Below are 16,437 nucleotides of genomic sequence, written 5' to 3' on the forward strand. Positions count from 1 at the left end.
CCCCGCGCTTTTTTTTATGAAGTAAATCTAAGTTTGAATCTCAACCGCTTGATTAGAAATATGTGTGGTCCAGATTTAGTTATAGGGTTATTACGGAAATTGGGGTTATCAATATAACGCACCCCTATATATATATATATATATATATATATATATTATATATTTTTCCTTTTCAAAACCATTTTATTATATTTAAAAGGATACTTATAAAAGCAAAGATATAAAAATGCAAGATTTCAAGATACATCAAATAGGAAAAAAATTGATTAAGGCGTTGGTGAGAGTTTCGAACCCAGACCTCCATTATGAAAGACCGAGAAATATACCACTAGATCAACTGCACTTATTTTAGGGGTACACTCATACCCTTTGTACTAACGTGGATCCGCCACTGATTACATTCAAGCGTTTTGTCAAGCACAAGTAAGCTTATGGAATTAAACACAAAGCTTATAATACTATTCCATATTGTAACGAACATTTGAAAAATGATGTTTATTCCTTAACTAGCAGTGGCTCTTTAATAGTATCTTGCCACCTGTCCAATCGTTTCTTGGCTTTCTCCACCTGCAAACCTAACTCTTAGTTATTCTAGACAATGGAATGAATGTGATGAGAATTACAAATTAATGTACCTCTTTATTCCAATCTGTACGAATTGTGACAAATAATAAGATCAAAGTTTGCATCATCGTCCCTCCGATCATGCCCGACCATATGCCCTGCACCCCATATTATTAATTTGTTAATACCAATCTTAATTTGCAAATTCAAATATTTAACTCTAATGTTTAAATAATGTTTACCTTAACACCAAGATTGAATTTGAACCCAAGAATGCATCCAACCGGAATTCCCACCACATAGTAGCATCCTATATTCACATATGCCACATATGCTTGCCATCCACACCCCACCGCCACTCCTTCAAGATTTTATACAATGTTGTTTATTGTATTAAGCGAGACGAAAATGAAATAAAATTAGTGTACTATAAAGAAATTGATAATGTGACATTCCAAAAAGAAAAATACTAAATCAGAATGGGGCGAAAGGTGTAATATGACTTAGTAGTAGTACCTGACAAGACCGGTTGGAGGCCGTTTAGTACTAGAGTGACTGCCAAGAAAGGACACAAATCCGACACCGCATCAGCCACTTTTTCGCCTCCGGTGAACACATAACTGATGACGTGGCGCAGCGACAGCACCACGAAGGCCTCGATCACAGCCACCACCAGCGACACCGAATTAACCACAACCACCGAGAACGCGGCAGCCTTGCTGTTCCCTGCTCCGATCTCATTCCCCACTCTCACACTGTTTTAACTCTTCCAATCATTATTAATGCATGTTTAATTTAACCTAATATTGTATAACTTTTTTAGGGGGTGACCTAGAATATAATTAAATTAGTGTTAACTAGTAATTGTGGGGTAGATTTGACAAAAAAAAATATATGGAATTAATTAAGAGGTGAAGCAAACAACCTGGCAGCGGCATTGAATCCGATTGCGACCGTGAATAGTAGCCCATTTATTGACATGCTACCAAAAAGCCAACCAAAGTCTTAGTAGCCCATAAATTCATGACACAATAAGTTTATTTCTAGGAAAATAGTGCTGTCAAGATATTAGATATATCATACTCCCTTGGGTATAAATTTTTACTAAAAATGGAAAGAATGCAAATAACTTGAGACGCACAGAAAGGAAATAAGTTCAAGTAGTGTGGGACGGAGGGAGTATATGATTGTTAAATCAGTTACCTAATCTTAGCATAGCAATCAATGAGTGAATTTCAGTCCCCAAATGGCCAAAGCAATAACCAACAACCTTCTTCACAACTTTATAAATAAGCAATCCTCGCTAGATTTAGGGTAATATAAATAGGAGGATAAAAATATTAGGGTGTCTTGATCAAATTCTACTAATTTCATAACTTTACAAAATCGTCAATTACTTTCGTCATAGCTTTCACTTTTTTTCCAATTGTCTCATTTATTTGTATTGGAGGAATTGTGTATGACGTGGAAACTACTCATGAACTTTTTGTAAATTTGTAATCCAGTATATCACTCATAACAGCTAGCCATTTTTAGTATGAAAAATATTGGATATAAGATTATGCTAAAGTGTTTTATCTTTCAAATCATACATTATTTCCCCAAATCTAAAACAAAGGGACAAATAAGAAAAGTGTTAAAAATTACTACTCCCTTCGTCCCTCAAATATTGTTCCACTTTGACCCGACACGAGTTTTAAGAAATATAATGAAAAGTAAATTGAAAAAGTTTGTAGAATGTGAGTCTACTTTTATATATTAGTTTTATAATAAAATGTGAATAAGAATGAGTTAGTGGAATATGTGGTCCACTAAAAAAATGATAAAAAGTGAAATGAGACAAACTTTGTGGGACGGACGGAAATAGAAAAATAGGACAAACTTTCAAGGACGGAGGGAGTATTATATTTTAAGTTGTGAGATTCATGAAATATCAACTACTCCCTCCGTCCACCATTAGGAGTCACATTCCTTGGCGGCATGAGTTTTAAGAAATGTGAAGAAAATTAGGTGGAAAAAAGTTAGTGGAATATCAGTCTCACTTGTATATATTATTTTAAATGAAATGTGAGTAGAATGGGTTAGTTGAAGGTGAGACTCTATTAACATTTATGGAAAAAGTGAACTGAGACTCCTATTCACGGACGGACTAAAATAAAAAAAATGGGATTCCTATCCACGGCCGGAGAGAGTATTTTGTTAGGTTTTCTGAAACAATTGGAGAGAAGGAACTAACACGAAAAGGTTAACCTTTCGTATCATATAATACCCAAAAGAAATGACACGTTTCAAATGAATAGAATGAGTATACGAACAAAAAGTAAAAAGTAGAAGAATTTAATCATGCTGTTTAGTTAATAGTATCTCAAAAAAAGACAACATTTACAAATGATTCCTAATATTTTAGTGATGATATAGTTTAACTTTTCTCTTTTTGGAAGATAATATATTATCGCCAAAAGTTTTTAATCAAGAAAAAAAAAAGGAAAGATAAAGGTGATCGATATTAGATACACTAACCACACAGAAAGAGCATCCAAGGAGAGCTGTGGATCCTCAAGCAGTCCCGCAACCAAGACTAATATCTAAAAAAATAGAGCTCAGTTGATAAGACGCTTTCCCGTCCCTCTAATCAATGATTTAGGGATTCGAGTAGTACCTGAAAATACCACGCCTCCAAGCACAGCATCACCGCGGATCCAATCGACAGCTTCACAAACTCCCCGACACCCGTCAGCGCCTCCCACCTGAACCCCCTCCACGTGTCCTTACACCGTTGGCTCTTCAAAATGTACACCACCTGCGCCACAACCATGATCCACCACGACATGCTCAGCACCAGCGCCGCCCCCACCAGCCCCGTCCCCATCCGCCACACCGCCGCCCAGCTCGCCACCAGATGCACCGCCAGCGTCGCCACCGATATAACCGCCCCCGGCACCACGATGCTCTGCGCCTGCAGGAACTTCTGCATCGGGAAATTCACCGCGTACGCCAACACCTTTCAAATAAAACAAAAATAACTTCACGGTCTTAGTTAAGAGAACTGAAATCACTATATAATTTTTTAAATATTTTTTTCATATAATTATTAATTATAAAGTGAATATTACGTTAATCAATTGGTTTAAGGATTGAACGTTATGGATTTTTATTACCTGTGGGATGAGGCCATACACGAACACGGACGCCAGCTCAGCGACCTCCTTCTCCTCGCCGATCGCCACCAGGAGCTGGCGCGACAGAAGGTAGATCGCCACGAGCGGGAGGCTGAAGAGCGTCAGCACCACCGTGGCGCGCTGGAGGTAGATTCCGAGCATCTCGTAGCGCCTGGCGCCGTAGGCCTGGCCGCAGAGGGTCTCGACGGCGCTCCCCATCCCGAGCTGTCGAAATTAGGTCGAATTAATTAGAATTGTTAAGGATCGTCGTCGACTGCACATTAATTTTGAAACATATGAATTGGTTTGATTAATTACGAGGAGGCCGTAGGCGAAGAGCTGGATGCCTTGGTTGCCGAGGCAGGCGGCGGCGAATTGGAGGTTGCCGAGGTGGCCGGCGAAGATGCGGGTGGACATGGACATGGAGTTGTTGAGGAGGTACATGAAGACGGCGGGGGCGGCGAGTTTGGAGAGGAGCTTGAGCTCGATCCACGTGGCCTTTTTGTATCGCGTCGACCATGCTAAATCCGTGTTTATGAGGACATTTTGGAGCTCCGAGGAGCTCGAGTGAGCGACGGCTTGCGGCATTAAAGCTGGTTGATTGTGATATATTCTCTCTCTTGAAGGCGTTGTTAGGAATAGCAGCAATCGAATAAGACAATATATACTTGGAGCCTAGCCCTAGCATGCCGTTCAAGATGAAACACGCAGCCTTGACCATCAGTTAATGCCAAGTAATTAATGCCAATGTTGTAGTGGTTGCTTCAGAATATAAAGAGTCATGACCATCAGTTAGTATTTAATAATCATAGTTATAGATCCCTTTTATTAATGTCTTACTATACATGGATTAATATGATGTCCCCCAATAAATACTATACTGAGATTTTTCGCAACTTGTGACGAGGCTAATAAATTGGGTTTGTCGGTACAAAAGTTGAATGTTTAGTTTTATTTGGTAATTAATGAACGATATAGATATGCACTGCAATTAACATTAGTTGGGGACCTCTAATGTCTTATTTACTTTGCACGATATAGCTTTTGTCTTTATAAAGTGTGTGCACACTAATTTATTTCTTCAAGCACCATATCATTATATTTCTTATAATATGTCATGAATGTTAGCTTTTGTTCATTTTCTCCCTCAACTCAACTCAAATCAAATCAATTCAAATCAATTCAAATCCTAATTGTGCATTAAAATGAAATGCAAGCGACAGCAAGAGGGTGGTCCTAGACACCTTGTGATATGCAATATATTGACAGCCCATTTGCATGTACGAAATGTGCATAATTTTGTTTGATGAAGATAGGTGGTTGTTATGACTCAATATTTCATATCTCATATCAATTATGAGAGCAACTGATGTAGAATTTATAGAATAAGTAGACTCTCTTTTAATGACTAGTTTTTTTTAAATTAGTTCTTTTGTTTGGTCTATAACATTGATGTTTTCATTGCTTTCATTGAGAGTCCAAACGGCTTAGAGTAATGGTTGGGCAAAGAACTCGTCATGGCCAACAAGTACGTTTGGGCCCAACTCGGAATGGTGGTCGAGCAAAGAACTCGTCGTGACCAACAAGTATGTTTGGGCCCAACTCGGAATGGTGGCCGAGCAAAGAACTCGTCGTGGCCAATATGATTGTGACCAACGAGAACTCAAAGTGGTGCCATGACAAAGAAGGGCTCAATGTCCCACATCAATTATAAAAGCAACTGGTGTTCGATATATAAATTAAATGGACTCTCACTAATAATAGTACTAGACTTTTGATATACCAGGCATCGAATCCTTCCTTTAAAACACCCCTTAATTTATTTATTATGTATAGGATCACCATAATTTTTTCATGTACAGAATCCCCACACTTTTATTCTGATTTAAAAAGTTATCTTATTTTATTTTCTTCTTTTCGGATCCTGTACTTTTTTCCATTACTGGTGATTTAAATTTAAAGTTTGCCTAATCCCTACAAAAGTAATCTTTCAAAGTGATTTGAGCTGGATGATTCTCTAATTGAACCATGCTCCACCAAATCCAAGATTTTGCGGATCTTACGTTCTTTTAATATTAATAATCGTAGCAAACAAAAAAAATAAGGTTTTGCAATTTACGCGACTTGAAAATTTTTACAGCATTAAAAAATTGTCTCGGCAAACAACACGAATTTGAATACAAAATTGGTAAAATATGAGAGAAAGAGATAAAGGGGAAAAAATAGGAAAGCAAAAGAGAGAGATGTGAGTACTACTTTTGGAATAGATTTTTTAATTTTAATATGAAACTATGTTTTTTTGGACAGATGAAAATTGAAATATGAGACTATTTTTTTCCATTATGTACCTTAAAAATGCTGTAATCGTCACCCCCTTCTCCGAACTATTTCTTGTTTTGGGTCAAAACAAGGGCCTTTGTGCCAATCTCAAGCATTCACCGTTAATCTCGATGATTTAAAGTTGCTTCATTCCTGATAATCTCAACGATTTAAAGTAACCATTGAATATTCATTCTACCCATTATATTACTACAATGTAACTAAAAATGAATAATATTGGCAACACTAAAGGGCAACAAAATTCATTCCAAACTGATATACACAGCAGCCACAATGCAATCAAGAAGTATTTGGTCATCCTTTGGAGCTTCTTTACAAATAAAATTTATTAGACAAGCACACAAGATATACAAATGGTAACTGTAATAAATTTTAACCTCTGAGTCAATTTTCGACTGAGGGTCGGTCTGAACCTAGCTGAGGTACACTTCCTTGGCTCGAGTTTCAGCATTTTCGCTTTAACTTCATTGGTTCGGATTGAGAGTTAGCTTCTCATCTACTAAAGCACAACTTGTTCTAGTAGGATCTACATCAGAATCAAGAGGGCAACGGAGGCCACCAAAGACATTACATAGTTTGAGAACGTTCGCTGAAAGTCTGATACGAGAAAATGTTTCATTTCAGCAACAGAACCAACAATATATAATCAATTCCTGAGTTTTGTCTTTCCATGAAACTACTGATATATACCAAGTTTTACGAGGATGGTGATCATATTATAAATTATAATACGCGACATGAAACATTTTTACGAATGGCAAAAGGCAGTGTTAGAGATGAGAAGTAGAAGAATCATAGTGTACAGAGTGGACTTACTTCTTTGCCCAGAAGCCACTGCAGGAAGGGCAGGAATTTTGACGGCTGCACGAAAAAAGTTTATGTTTGTGAGTAGTTCTAACGAGAAACATCCTTCAAACAAATCACAACATAAATTATCAAACATACTTTTGTTGCACGATGAAGCTGGCAACTGTGTGGTTGTAGGCCAAGGAGCGGGAATGTTATCATTCAAATCACATAGAAAGCTGACCCCTGCAGACTGGTCAAATACTACATCCGATGGCAAGCTGGGAAGAAGACATCCGGATTCTACTCCACCAAAAATTATCATAATCAGTTAAAAATATGAAAAACATAAGAACAACTTTATTGAATCGGATTTGAGTTTATTTACACTTATTTGTTTTACTCGAAAGCGATCAAAATCAGGTTGCAAGTTAAGAGCATAGAATCCACGAATGGAGATCCTTTAGCAGCAATATATCCTCTTAGAAACCAAAGCAAAAGAATCTTTTCGAAACTTCTCAGCTTCGAGTGCAACAAGCTTTTAAAGCATCTGTCTCTAAATAGTCGGGGTTTTTTCATAAGCAATTCTATAACGCAACGCTCACCAAGTTTTGAAAAGGTATTGAAAAATGCAATCAAACCTATCAAGTTGGTTATAGTAGTGAACACAAATAGTGAAAGCGAAAGTTGGAAAATTACCTTGAACACCAACTGCATAAGTAATGTGATCGATGCCCAAGCAGACCAGCGTGACAAAACAACGAAATTTTCAGCATTAGCAGCAGCCCTTCTGCATTTATGTTTGTAATGACACTGGAGAACTAACTAACCTTGGAGGGAGAAGTCTTTGAGGCTAATATGACATTGGCTGTAGACGTTCTCGGTAATGTTTGCTTTCCGTAACCTTACTCCAAGTGCCGCAGCACAATTTAAAGCTTGCAAGTTTGTGACGAAGCTCTGCCTTTGCAGGTGAGAGACATAGCTCTCAACTGAACTGCAACAAGCTGTCTGATTACTCTTTCCAGCACCACACCCTTCTATGACACGGCTCATGTTCGGAAATTTCAGAGGACATACTGCAGTAGCAATGTAAAAGGAGAAGAGAAGTTAAAATTCAATTTTTATACATTTTATCATATAGTAATGATCAAATTTACCTTTGTTAATTCTGCAATTAGATATTCCTCGAAGAACTTCTTTTGCACGAGAAGGCTCGAGTTTACTTCCAAGCCATCGCAGTACAATACTTTTGCAGTCATTGATCCTAGTATGATCAGAGAGAACATGAGAACCGTCTAGGCTTAGAAGGCTGTAAGCTTTTTCAGCTAGCTTCCTAGCAGCATCGAGAATAGCATTCTGACAAACTTGCTGGCAGCATTCATTCACAGAATCAACCTTCCCACAGGCAGCTAGAAGGTTAGATGTTTCTACTGTGCTCTCAAACTCGGAAACATCGCTAACTGGGCAAGAGCCTCCAGTAAGATTTGATGAATGAATCGAGCAAATCTTGGATAAACTATCGTTGGCTCCCTGACCCACCAAAATCTGTTGAAAATCTGAAAGGCAATGTGCAGCAAGTGTTCCGTTTAAAGCTAGCGAATTGGTATATTTACTAGATTGGCCAATGAGAATCACTAATGTAGCCTCCACTTGAGGACAGCAGACTACGTTTGCCAAAACTGGTGCGAATGCAGCCATACAATCGGTTGATGTCACCATCATCATGTTTGATAGTGCCGTAAAGTTCAGCACACAAGTTCCTGTGCAGATTGAAATTTAAATTAGTACAAACATGAAATAACCTTAAGATTGATGTGTATATTTTGGAATATAGAATGTGAGAGTGACAAACCAGATAATTTGGGGATTATACTAATATTTGTGAATGGTGTTAATGGAGATGGAGCAAGAAGAGGAAGGAATGGCTGAGGAGCAGCATTTGGGGAAATTTCGGGTAAAAGTAAATCCGCCCTTCTTTCTGCCAGAGCAGAACTTTTGGAATCACCCAAAAAGTTGCCAGATGATTCATGTATACCTGAACAAGCAGAAAGTTCATAGTATAAAGAATCGAAAGTTTAGAATAATTTAAACAAGCCATACCGAGATGTATAGATGCAAGAAAATGCAATATAATGTTAATGCAGAATTTATTAGTCACAAATAAGCTATATTTGACTGCTTCATCAAACTTTACAAAGGTAGATACCTGATGAATTACAATAATCTTTACATAGTTGAATCCAATATATCCTAAATCAAATAATCATCAATCCCTGAGAACGGATGGTTGTACATATATGTCTAGCTTTTACCTATAGAAGCTGAGAGACTGAGATTACTAGACTACCAATAGAGTCAGTAGACTTAACCATCATTAGCTTATCTTGATTGAGTAGAACATGAATTGAAATTCTATTTCTCCAGAATTCCCTAATGGAGGTCACTGGTAATCATTTACTCATATGGTGAATACAGAAATGGGGAAGCCATAAAAACACTAAACTACTCCTATCTAATTCTTGGTTAACATATTCAATGCCATAATTAATCGTGACACTTAAAAGGGGCCATATCACGAGAATGTTCGTCATCACGCGTAAAAAGGTAAAGAACACAGAATCCCAATTCTAAACCCTAATAGTTTCCTTTGAAGAAATCCCAGTCTCATCATCAAGCACATAACACCACATTATACTGAAGAAAGTGGGCGCGGCGCCATTCCCATCAACTTCACCACAGTTGAAGAATTTGAGATAGCCAATGCAGAAAACCAAAATACAGAGACAAAAACACTAATTAACTCCACCCAAAGACTCAATCTTGGAAATATCTAATCGCCTCAAACCACATTAAGATCACAAACCAAGCCAACTAATTTCTTGAAAACCCCAAAAACTGTCCAAGATTAACAAAAGCATCAAACTTTACAAATATTCAACAAACGAGGCAAAACAAAAACAAATTATCCAAAAAATAGTTTTAAAAGTAAAAAAGAAATTCTCACACAAAACCACCAGAAGCAGAATTGAACCACAAATGTGCAAACTCCGAACTGGATGTCCCCTCATTTCGACCTCAATTCAATCAAATTGGGGGAATAATGCAGCTTAACAAAATAAAAGAAAGTGAGAATTTAGGGATTTATGAGGAAGAACAAGACTTGGAGGTCAAGGTAGAGAGCAGAAAAAGGAGAAAAGAAACAATATTTAAGGGGAAGGGAAGAGGGTTGGGGCAGCCATGAATGAGTGGGGCAGCAATCAACAACAATAGCTGTACATAAACTGTGAAGAAGAAAGCGAGGCCCCACTGCGGAATTGGAAATAACCGTGATTTTGTTGGTGGGGAAAAATCTCCGGTAATTACCATATGCTGCGCTGCTACAACCACCCAAAGGGGGTGAGACCATGATGCATTAAATTCCCATGGAAGGAACTCAGCCGCCTCCATTGGATCACATGCGCCGCACGTGAGCTTTATCACTCTCTTCTCTCACTCCTTTTCTTTTCTATTTTCTTTCTTTTTTATCGAACCAGCCTGGAAAATGTGTCTCTATCTACACAGGAATTCAATTTACAAACTAAACCTGCTCCTCTCCCAAATTTGCGGCGGCTCTTACAGATGGAGTGGTGGCGCCGCCATAATACTAAAAATTTAATCAGAAAAATTATAAATTTGAATTTATTTTATTTATTTGAAAAATTAGTTGAATTTTTTTTTATAATTTTCCCCGGCAAAAAATCTAATTATATATACAATTTAATGTTTTTCAACCAGGGATTTTATATTCTTTATCAATAAACGACATTGATATTCTATTCATGCATTATTTTTCAACTGCCATATCAATAGTATAATTTCACGAAAATATTTAGCCTTTGAAATGATTATAAATATATCGAAATTTTATTATCATTGAATGACTTTTAAAATTATTAAACTGTACTAAAATATAATCAAATTCTTTATTAAACTGTACTAAAATTATTAAATAGGGCGATAAGTCATGAATTCAAGGGGCATTAATATATATCCATGAATTAATAGTTCAAATCAATATTTAAATATAGGTTAATGCAGCTATTGTGCTTGTCGATCTTCCTGAATTTAATCCCAATAATAAATTTTACTAATAAAGAGTGTTTGGTTTGAATATGAAATTTCTTTGACCAAACTGTAGTACTGTTTTTGTGCAAGTAGCAAATTAATAGTATATCTGGCCCAAAATTAATGGATGGGTGGGCCTAAATAATTATATTGTACTACTCTTTTATTGACTTATTATTTTCATAACTTATAGCAATTGGAGCTGATGCTTTCTCGGCTATGATATTATTCTATCTCAAACACAGCTATTTATTGAAATAATTGAATATTGTCATCAAATTAATATGTATGGGTGGAATTAATACATTTGGAATCCAATAAACGTGTATTTATTTATACTACTAATGTTTAAACTGCAAACGATACAATACCACTGACACAGTTGAGGGCAGCAGATAAAAACAATGTTAAATGCAATTTATAAAACACTCATTTTATGTTGAGTATGTGCAATAGAATAGGGGGAAAAAATACTCCTATAAGTGTGATGTGAATCTTAAATTTGAAGTGGGCTGGGCCCTCACTAGGCATCTATTGTAGCCCAATTATTTGGGCTCGTGAGGAATGTACACATCATTTTTATATCAAAATTTTATCATCACTTTCTTATAAGTATAATATTATCATTTTGTCAATTCAGTTGGGAATTAACTTATTTGATGACTTATTTGTGAACATATAGACTTTTGGTATTCAATGCTTATTCAATTTCCATGTTTCACAATGTCTTTCATTGTTTACCACACACTGAACTTATATTTTTTTATAATGTATATTTAATTATACATAATATTTGTCACAATATTTGAACCAATAAATTTGTTGTTACTTGATAAGCATCACGGCCAATATTTTAGAAACGAAATATATTGTTCACGTTCGTGATTAGATTTCGCATTTACTAAGCTATTGTATGGCGATGTCTCCATTATTGGGATATTCGTGAATATAGTACATCACATGCACCATTCTTCAATTAACTAGTTACACAAATTATTTATTCTTTATTGTTGATAGAAACTTAATAGTACTAGAATTCTATAATTAGTAGTAGTAACATTTATTTTGTTAACACGAATTGAAAATATGGGTCTCATTAAAATTAGTTCAATCATTAAATCTGTAGGTTGCATACATAGCTAGTTAAGTACTCCTATTTTGTACTCTATTAACATAGTGCGATTAATTTTACACATGCTGTTTTTTCATTTGCAAATACGCAAGTATTTTAAGAGTAGTTGGTTTACAATCTACTACCCTATTGATTAAAATGTATGTAGTTGAGAAACACTGAATATTTAATTGGTGATATTGCGTTGAAGTGAATGATGTGTTGTAAAGATGTTTGTTGTTTATGTTTATGGAAGTGGACCTCAATGAGAACAGAGCAATGGTGAAACCATTAAGAGCATCCACTACACGTCCCGCGCGTGGCTAGCGTTCCGTCCCGGAGGGACGGTTCCGCCGCGGGACGCGTTGCAACCCTCGTCCCGTCCCGTAGCCCGTCCCCAGCCCGTCCCGTAGCCCGCATCAGCGAGACAAGGGATGCGCCGGCCCGTCACGCGCCCGGGCGACGTGGCGCGCCCCCGATGCATGGGTGACGCCCACTCGCTGGCCCGCTAGTGGGCGTCGTCACGGATGACGCAATAATTCATTTTAAAAAAAAATTCGATTTTTTTTAAAAAAATCGAATTTTAATAAAAAAAAATTCAAACGGTAATGTTACCGTTAATTTTTTATTTTCTTTTTTTTTTAATTTTATTTATTTATTTACTCTATAAATAATCCTATTTCATACTCATTTCACACACAAACACACATCTATTCCTATCAAATCCTCTCTATCACTCCAATTTCCAACTTAAATCAACTCAAACAAATGGATCCTTTTGAGCAAATGCGTCAATTAATGGAACAATCACTTGAAGAAGATCGACGACGAGAGGCGAAGGAATCCGCGCCACCCCCACGACGCTCCCGGAAGTACATCAATCGGAACCGGGAGGAAGCCGCCGCACGGTTAGTGCGCGACTACTTCTGCGATAACCCGATTTGGGGAGGTACCTAATTTCGTGCCGTTTCCGCATGAGTAAACCGCTATTTCTCCACATAGCGAATATTTTGGCGGCCCGGGAAGAGTTCTTCCGAAAAGGGTTCGACGCGGTCGGCCGTCCCAGCCACACGACGCTGCAGAAATGTACTGCAGCCATCCGTCAGCTTGCGACTGGACAAACGGCCGACATATTCGACGAATACCTCCACATCGGAGACACCACTGGGCGCATGTGCTTGCTCAACTTCTGCAGAGGCGTCCGGGCAGCCTTCAGTGATGAATTTCTCCGGAGGCCAAGCACGGACGATTGTCAGTTCCTCCTCAACCTGCACGAACAAGTGCACGGATTCCCCGGGATGCTTGGCAGTGTCGATTGCATGCACTGGCAATGGAAGAATTGCCCGGTGGCTTGGAGGGGGTCCTACACGAACGGCCACAAAGGCACCCACCCAACCGTTGTACTCGAGGCCGTTGCCGACTACCGACTTTAGATCTGGCACGCGTACTTCGAGGTCCCTGGCTCGAACCAGTCCGATCTCTTTACCGAAGTTTTGGATGGTAAAGCGCCGGCCATCAACTTCGTCGCCAACAACCGGCTGTATAAAATGGGGTACTATCTCGCCGACGGCATCTACCCGAAGTGGCCGACCTTCGTGAAGACGTGCGGCAGGCTGCGAACCCAAAGCAGGCTCTTTTTGCGCAGAAGCAGGAGGCTGCACGCAAGGATGTGGGGAGGGCGTTCGGGGTTCTCCAAGCGCGCTTCAACATCATCAAAGCCCCGGCTCGTTCTTGGTTCATGGAGAGCATGGTCGACATCATGTATACGAGCATAATCTTGCACAACATGATTGTCCGAGACGAAGGACCCGATGCGGGAAATTGGTTCGACCCCGAATCTCCCGGAAGCTCAACCGCAAGTAGTCCGCCGCGAAGTGGAGCGCATCCGTCTATACAAGAACGGTTGGCTATTCGGGTAAGGACACGCGACTCTAGCGCCCACACCCAACTCCAAGAGGATCTAATTGAGCACATTTGGGAAAACTTTGGCGGAGAAGATTAAATTATGTCATTTTTTATTTTTTTTAGAATTTTAATTATGTCTTTTTTCTTTTTTTTTTAAGTTTAAGTTGTAATGTTGTTTTAATTTAATGAATTGTGTTTGTTTAAATTTAATTGGGTTGTAAAAAAAATAAAAAATGAAATTGAATGAATAGTAATTAAGGGACGGAATAAGGGACGGAGCGTTGCAGGTTCCGTCACTTAGTTAAGGAATGGAGGAAAAAAGGACAGCGGGGCCCTCAAATAGTGGTCAAATAGGAGTAGTAGTTAAGGGACGGTATAGAGACAGCGTAGTGGACGGTCTAAATGCTTGTTACCACTTTCTTAAAAAAAAGGTAAGAAGAAGGTATCTGCCCCTTCAATAATTTTTACTTTCCCCCAAATCCAACAATTTTCATGGGCTGCATATATATATGTTTATAAAAGATGAATGTACATAAAAAAAGTAATCACATCTCATAGCAACATACATACTATAGTTATGGTTGCACATACTAACAGTATGATGTATATGTAGGGGAAGAGTTGCATTGAATTTTTTGAATTAGTTAACAACAAAAATGTGTGGAATGGGCGACTGGGCTGGTCACAACATAGGAATACAAGATAATGCATTAACCCAACTGCAAGAGACAGAATAGGCCACAATCTTGTACTAGTAAATAACCATAGAATTGTCACTTTCCCAAACAGATATGGCTTGATTGGAGCATGCCTGAATTTAACCTCATTTCCTTCTCCAATAATGCCCTACTCCCCGGTTCACTTTCCTTCACATTTCTTAAAATTCGTGCCGAGTCAAAGTGGGACCTTCAATTCATGGACGAAGGGAGTACTAAATACTATTACCACCTTTTACGATTAGGAGTATTAGATGAATATAAATCTCTTTATTATTTTTATAACAAAATATCAGTGAAATACGTTTTAGTGGAACGTGGACCTACTACTATTTATAGTAAAACGTAAAATGGTATTCATATTAACAATTAAACCAAAATGACAAAATGGATTCATATTGTCGGATGGAGGAATAAAAATTAATGAATCTTAAGTAACATTAATCGTCTATACAAATACAATTACCAACTTAATTCTTTACATCTTAATAATGATTGAGGCAAAATGACCACATAACTAAATACACTTGAGCAAAAGAATGAATTAAAGCAATCTGTTGTTGTAATTAGGCCCAACGGCCGCCAACTTCCTTCCTTGGCTTGAGTCATCAGTCATCACCCATTCACAAATATCCAAATTTGTCAAAAAAAAGAAAGAAAAAAGAAATAGACACAGAGATTGTACTAATAATTAAACATACATGGCACATAATTAGCCATCGAACCCGGTCTGGCTCCACACCGCATCTCGGACCCGGCTCAAATCCCGGCCCTTGAGCGTCCTCCCGACTCCCTCAAACACCGAGTTCCGACTCCGAGAGTGCTCGCGCTCCAGGTATACGTGCGGGGGAACCATCTCGGGATCGTCCAACCCGTCGTCCGAATCATGCGACGACTCGACCGAGTCCACCCGGTAAATCTTTGACCATTCTGGAACGTTGACCGGCGCCGACGTGGCCATGCCACGTGGCGACCCCGCCACGTCACCCTGCGTCCGGAACTGGGGGCGGACGATCCTCCGCGACGCGGCGCCTCCGGGCTCGTCGAACGCCAACGACAGGCCACCGAGCTGGCCGTTCCCGGAATGCCGCGAGCAGAGGAAGCTCCCATTGCCTGCGGCGGAGGCGCGTGAGACCCACTCTCCGTTTGCTGCGGCGGCAGCGCCGTCGGTCACCGACCAGACGTCTTCTTCTCTCAGCTCCGATGCAGAGCTCGCCGCCGCCTCGCCACTGAAACTTCCTAAATAGCGTTCGCTGCGGCTGGTGGTCAATTTCCGACCACCCTTTGCCATTGAATTCCTAGTAATTCTGTTTTTCTATGATGCAATGGAGCTCTGGCTGCCGGCAATTTGGTTTACCGGCGGCCGGAAAAAAAAAATTTAAAATAAAAAGAAAGAAAATTAAAGTGATAATTAAAAGGTAAAAAAATGTGGATACGTAGGTAATAATTGAGCATGTACACAAAACTCAACTGCGATGGGTGTATATATAACGAAATTCGTAACGGGGGAGGTGGGGCCCAGCCGTTCATTTCATTTGAATCTGGGTTTCATTTTGTCTGAATTTGATGAATACCGCAAAGCAGACAAAGGGAAGCATGAAGATGGCAAGGAAACTGTAAAATCCAAGAGCGCGTGTTATTTGAATGTAGACACAATTGAAATGAATAATCTCATAATTAATCACATCGTTTTCAAGAGCATTACTACTTTTATCTTTCTTTCGCTTCGTAGCATTCAAAATCAATTTGTTTC

At 38.7% G+C, this 16,437-nt stretch overlaps 3 protein-coding genes across 5 annotated transcripts; all 3 read right to left on the bottom strand.

The window, feature by feature from the left end:
* Positions 1–242: 242 nt before the first annotated feature.
* LOC121776006 (protein DETOXIFICATION 40-like) lies at positions 243–4,523 on the bottom strand. 2 transcript variants are annotated; one of them, XM_042173125.1, is made up of 9 exons: positions 4,041–4,519; positions 3,723–3,947; positions 3,224–3,565; positions 3,085–3,149; positions 1,490–1,546; positions 1,081–1,319; positions 807–925; positions 636–722; positions 243–567 (listed from the first exon to the last, which is right to left on the bottom strand). In XM_042173125.1, the coding sequence occupies exons 1-9, from the start codon at positions 4,308–4,310 to the stop codon at positions 496–498; spliced, it is 1,476 nt and encodes a 491-aa protein (XP_042029059.1). In that variant the 5' UTR covers positions 4,311–4,519; the 3' UTR covers positions 243–495. The 2 variants fall into 2 exon arrangements, with proteins under 2 accessions (XP_042029059.1, XP_042029060.1); XM_042173126.1 differs by lacking the exon at positions 1,490–1,546 and having other exon boundaries at positions 4,041–4,523.
* Positions 4,524–6,259: 1,736 nt separating this feature from the next.
* Positions 6,260–10,395, bottom strand: LOC121775851 (uncharacterized GPI-anchored protein At1g61900-like). 2 transcript variants are annotated; one of them, XM_042172928.1, is made up of 8 exons: positions 10,212–10,395; positions 8,701–8,883; positions 8,006–8,608; positions 7,679–7,924; positions 7,548–7,559; positions 7,008–7,151; positions 6,879–6,923; positions 6,260–6,659 (listed from the first exon to the last, which is right to left on the bottom strand). In XM_042172928.1, the coding sequence occupies exons 1-8, from the start codon at positions 10,252–10,254 to the stop codon at positions 6,589–6,591; spliced, it is 1,347 nt and encodes a 448-aa protein (XP_042028862.1). In that variant the 5' UTR covers positions 10,255–10,395; the 3' UTR covers positions 6,260–6,588. The 2 variants fall into 2 exon arrangements, with proteins under 2 accessions (XP_042028862.1, XP_042028861.1); XM_042172927.1 differs by lacking the exon at positions 10,212–10,395 and adding an exon at positions 9,853–10,205.
* A 4,695-nt stretch (positions 10,396–15,090) lies between these two features.
* On the bottom strand, positions 15,091–16,149 carry LOC121775962. The gene has a single exon (XM_042173070.1). It carries the CDS (start codon positions 15,973–15,975, stop codon positions 15,397–15,399), a length of 579 nt encoding a protein of 192 aa, XP_042029004.1. The 5' UTR covers positions 15,976–16,149; the 3' UTR covers positions 15,091–15,396.
* Positions 16,150–16,437: the final 288 nt, after the last annotated feature.

This window comes from Salvia splendens, chromosome 18, assembly GCF_004379255.2.
Source record: "Salvia splendens isolate huo1 chromosome 18, SspV2, whole genome shotgun sequence".
In the NCBI taxonomy this organism is placed as follows: domain Eukaryota; kingdom Viridiplantae; phylum Streptophyta; class Magnoliopsida; order Lamiales; family Lamiaceae; genus Salvia; species Salvia splendens.

Excerpts from the sequence above, each read along its gene's own strand:
- LOC121775851 (XM_042172927.1), bottom strand. The coding sequence starts at position 9,916 with ATGAGGGGACATCCAGTTCGGAGTTTGCACATTTGTGGTTCAATTCTG. Across the intron at positions 7,925-8,005 it reads TAATTGCAGAATTAACAAAG|TATGTCCTCTGAAATTTCCG; the intron begins GTAAATTTGATC and ends TTGCTACTGCAG. Across the intron at positions 6,924-7,007 it reads AGCTTCATCGTGCAACAAAA|CCGTCAAAATTCCTGCCCTT; the intron begins GTATGTTTGATA and ends TTTTTCGTGCAG.
- LOC121775962 (XM_042173070.1), bottom strand. The coding sequence starts at position 15,975 with ATGGCAAAGGGTGGTCGGAAATTGACCACCAGCCGCAGCGAACGCTAT.
- LOC121776006 (XM_042173125.1), bottom strand. The coding sequence starts at position 4,310 with ATGCCGCAAGCCGTCGCTCACTCGAGCTCCTCGGAGCTCCAAAATGTC. Across the intron at positions 3,948-4,040 it reads TCTTCGCCTACGGCCTCCTC|CTCGGGATGGGGAGCGCCGT; the intron begins GTAATTAATCAA and ends TAATTTCGACAG. Across the intron at positions 1,320-1,489 it reads GGATTCAATGCCGCTGCCAG|TGTGAGAGTGGGGAATGAGA; the intron begins GTTGTTTGCTTC and ends GAGTTAAAACAG.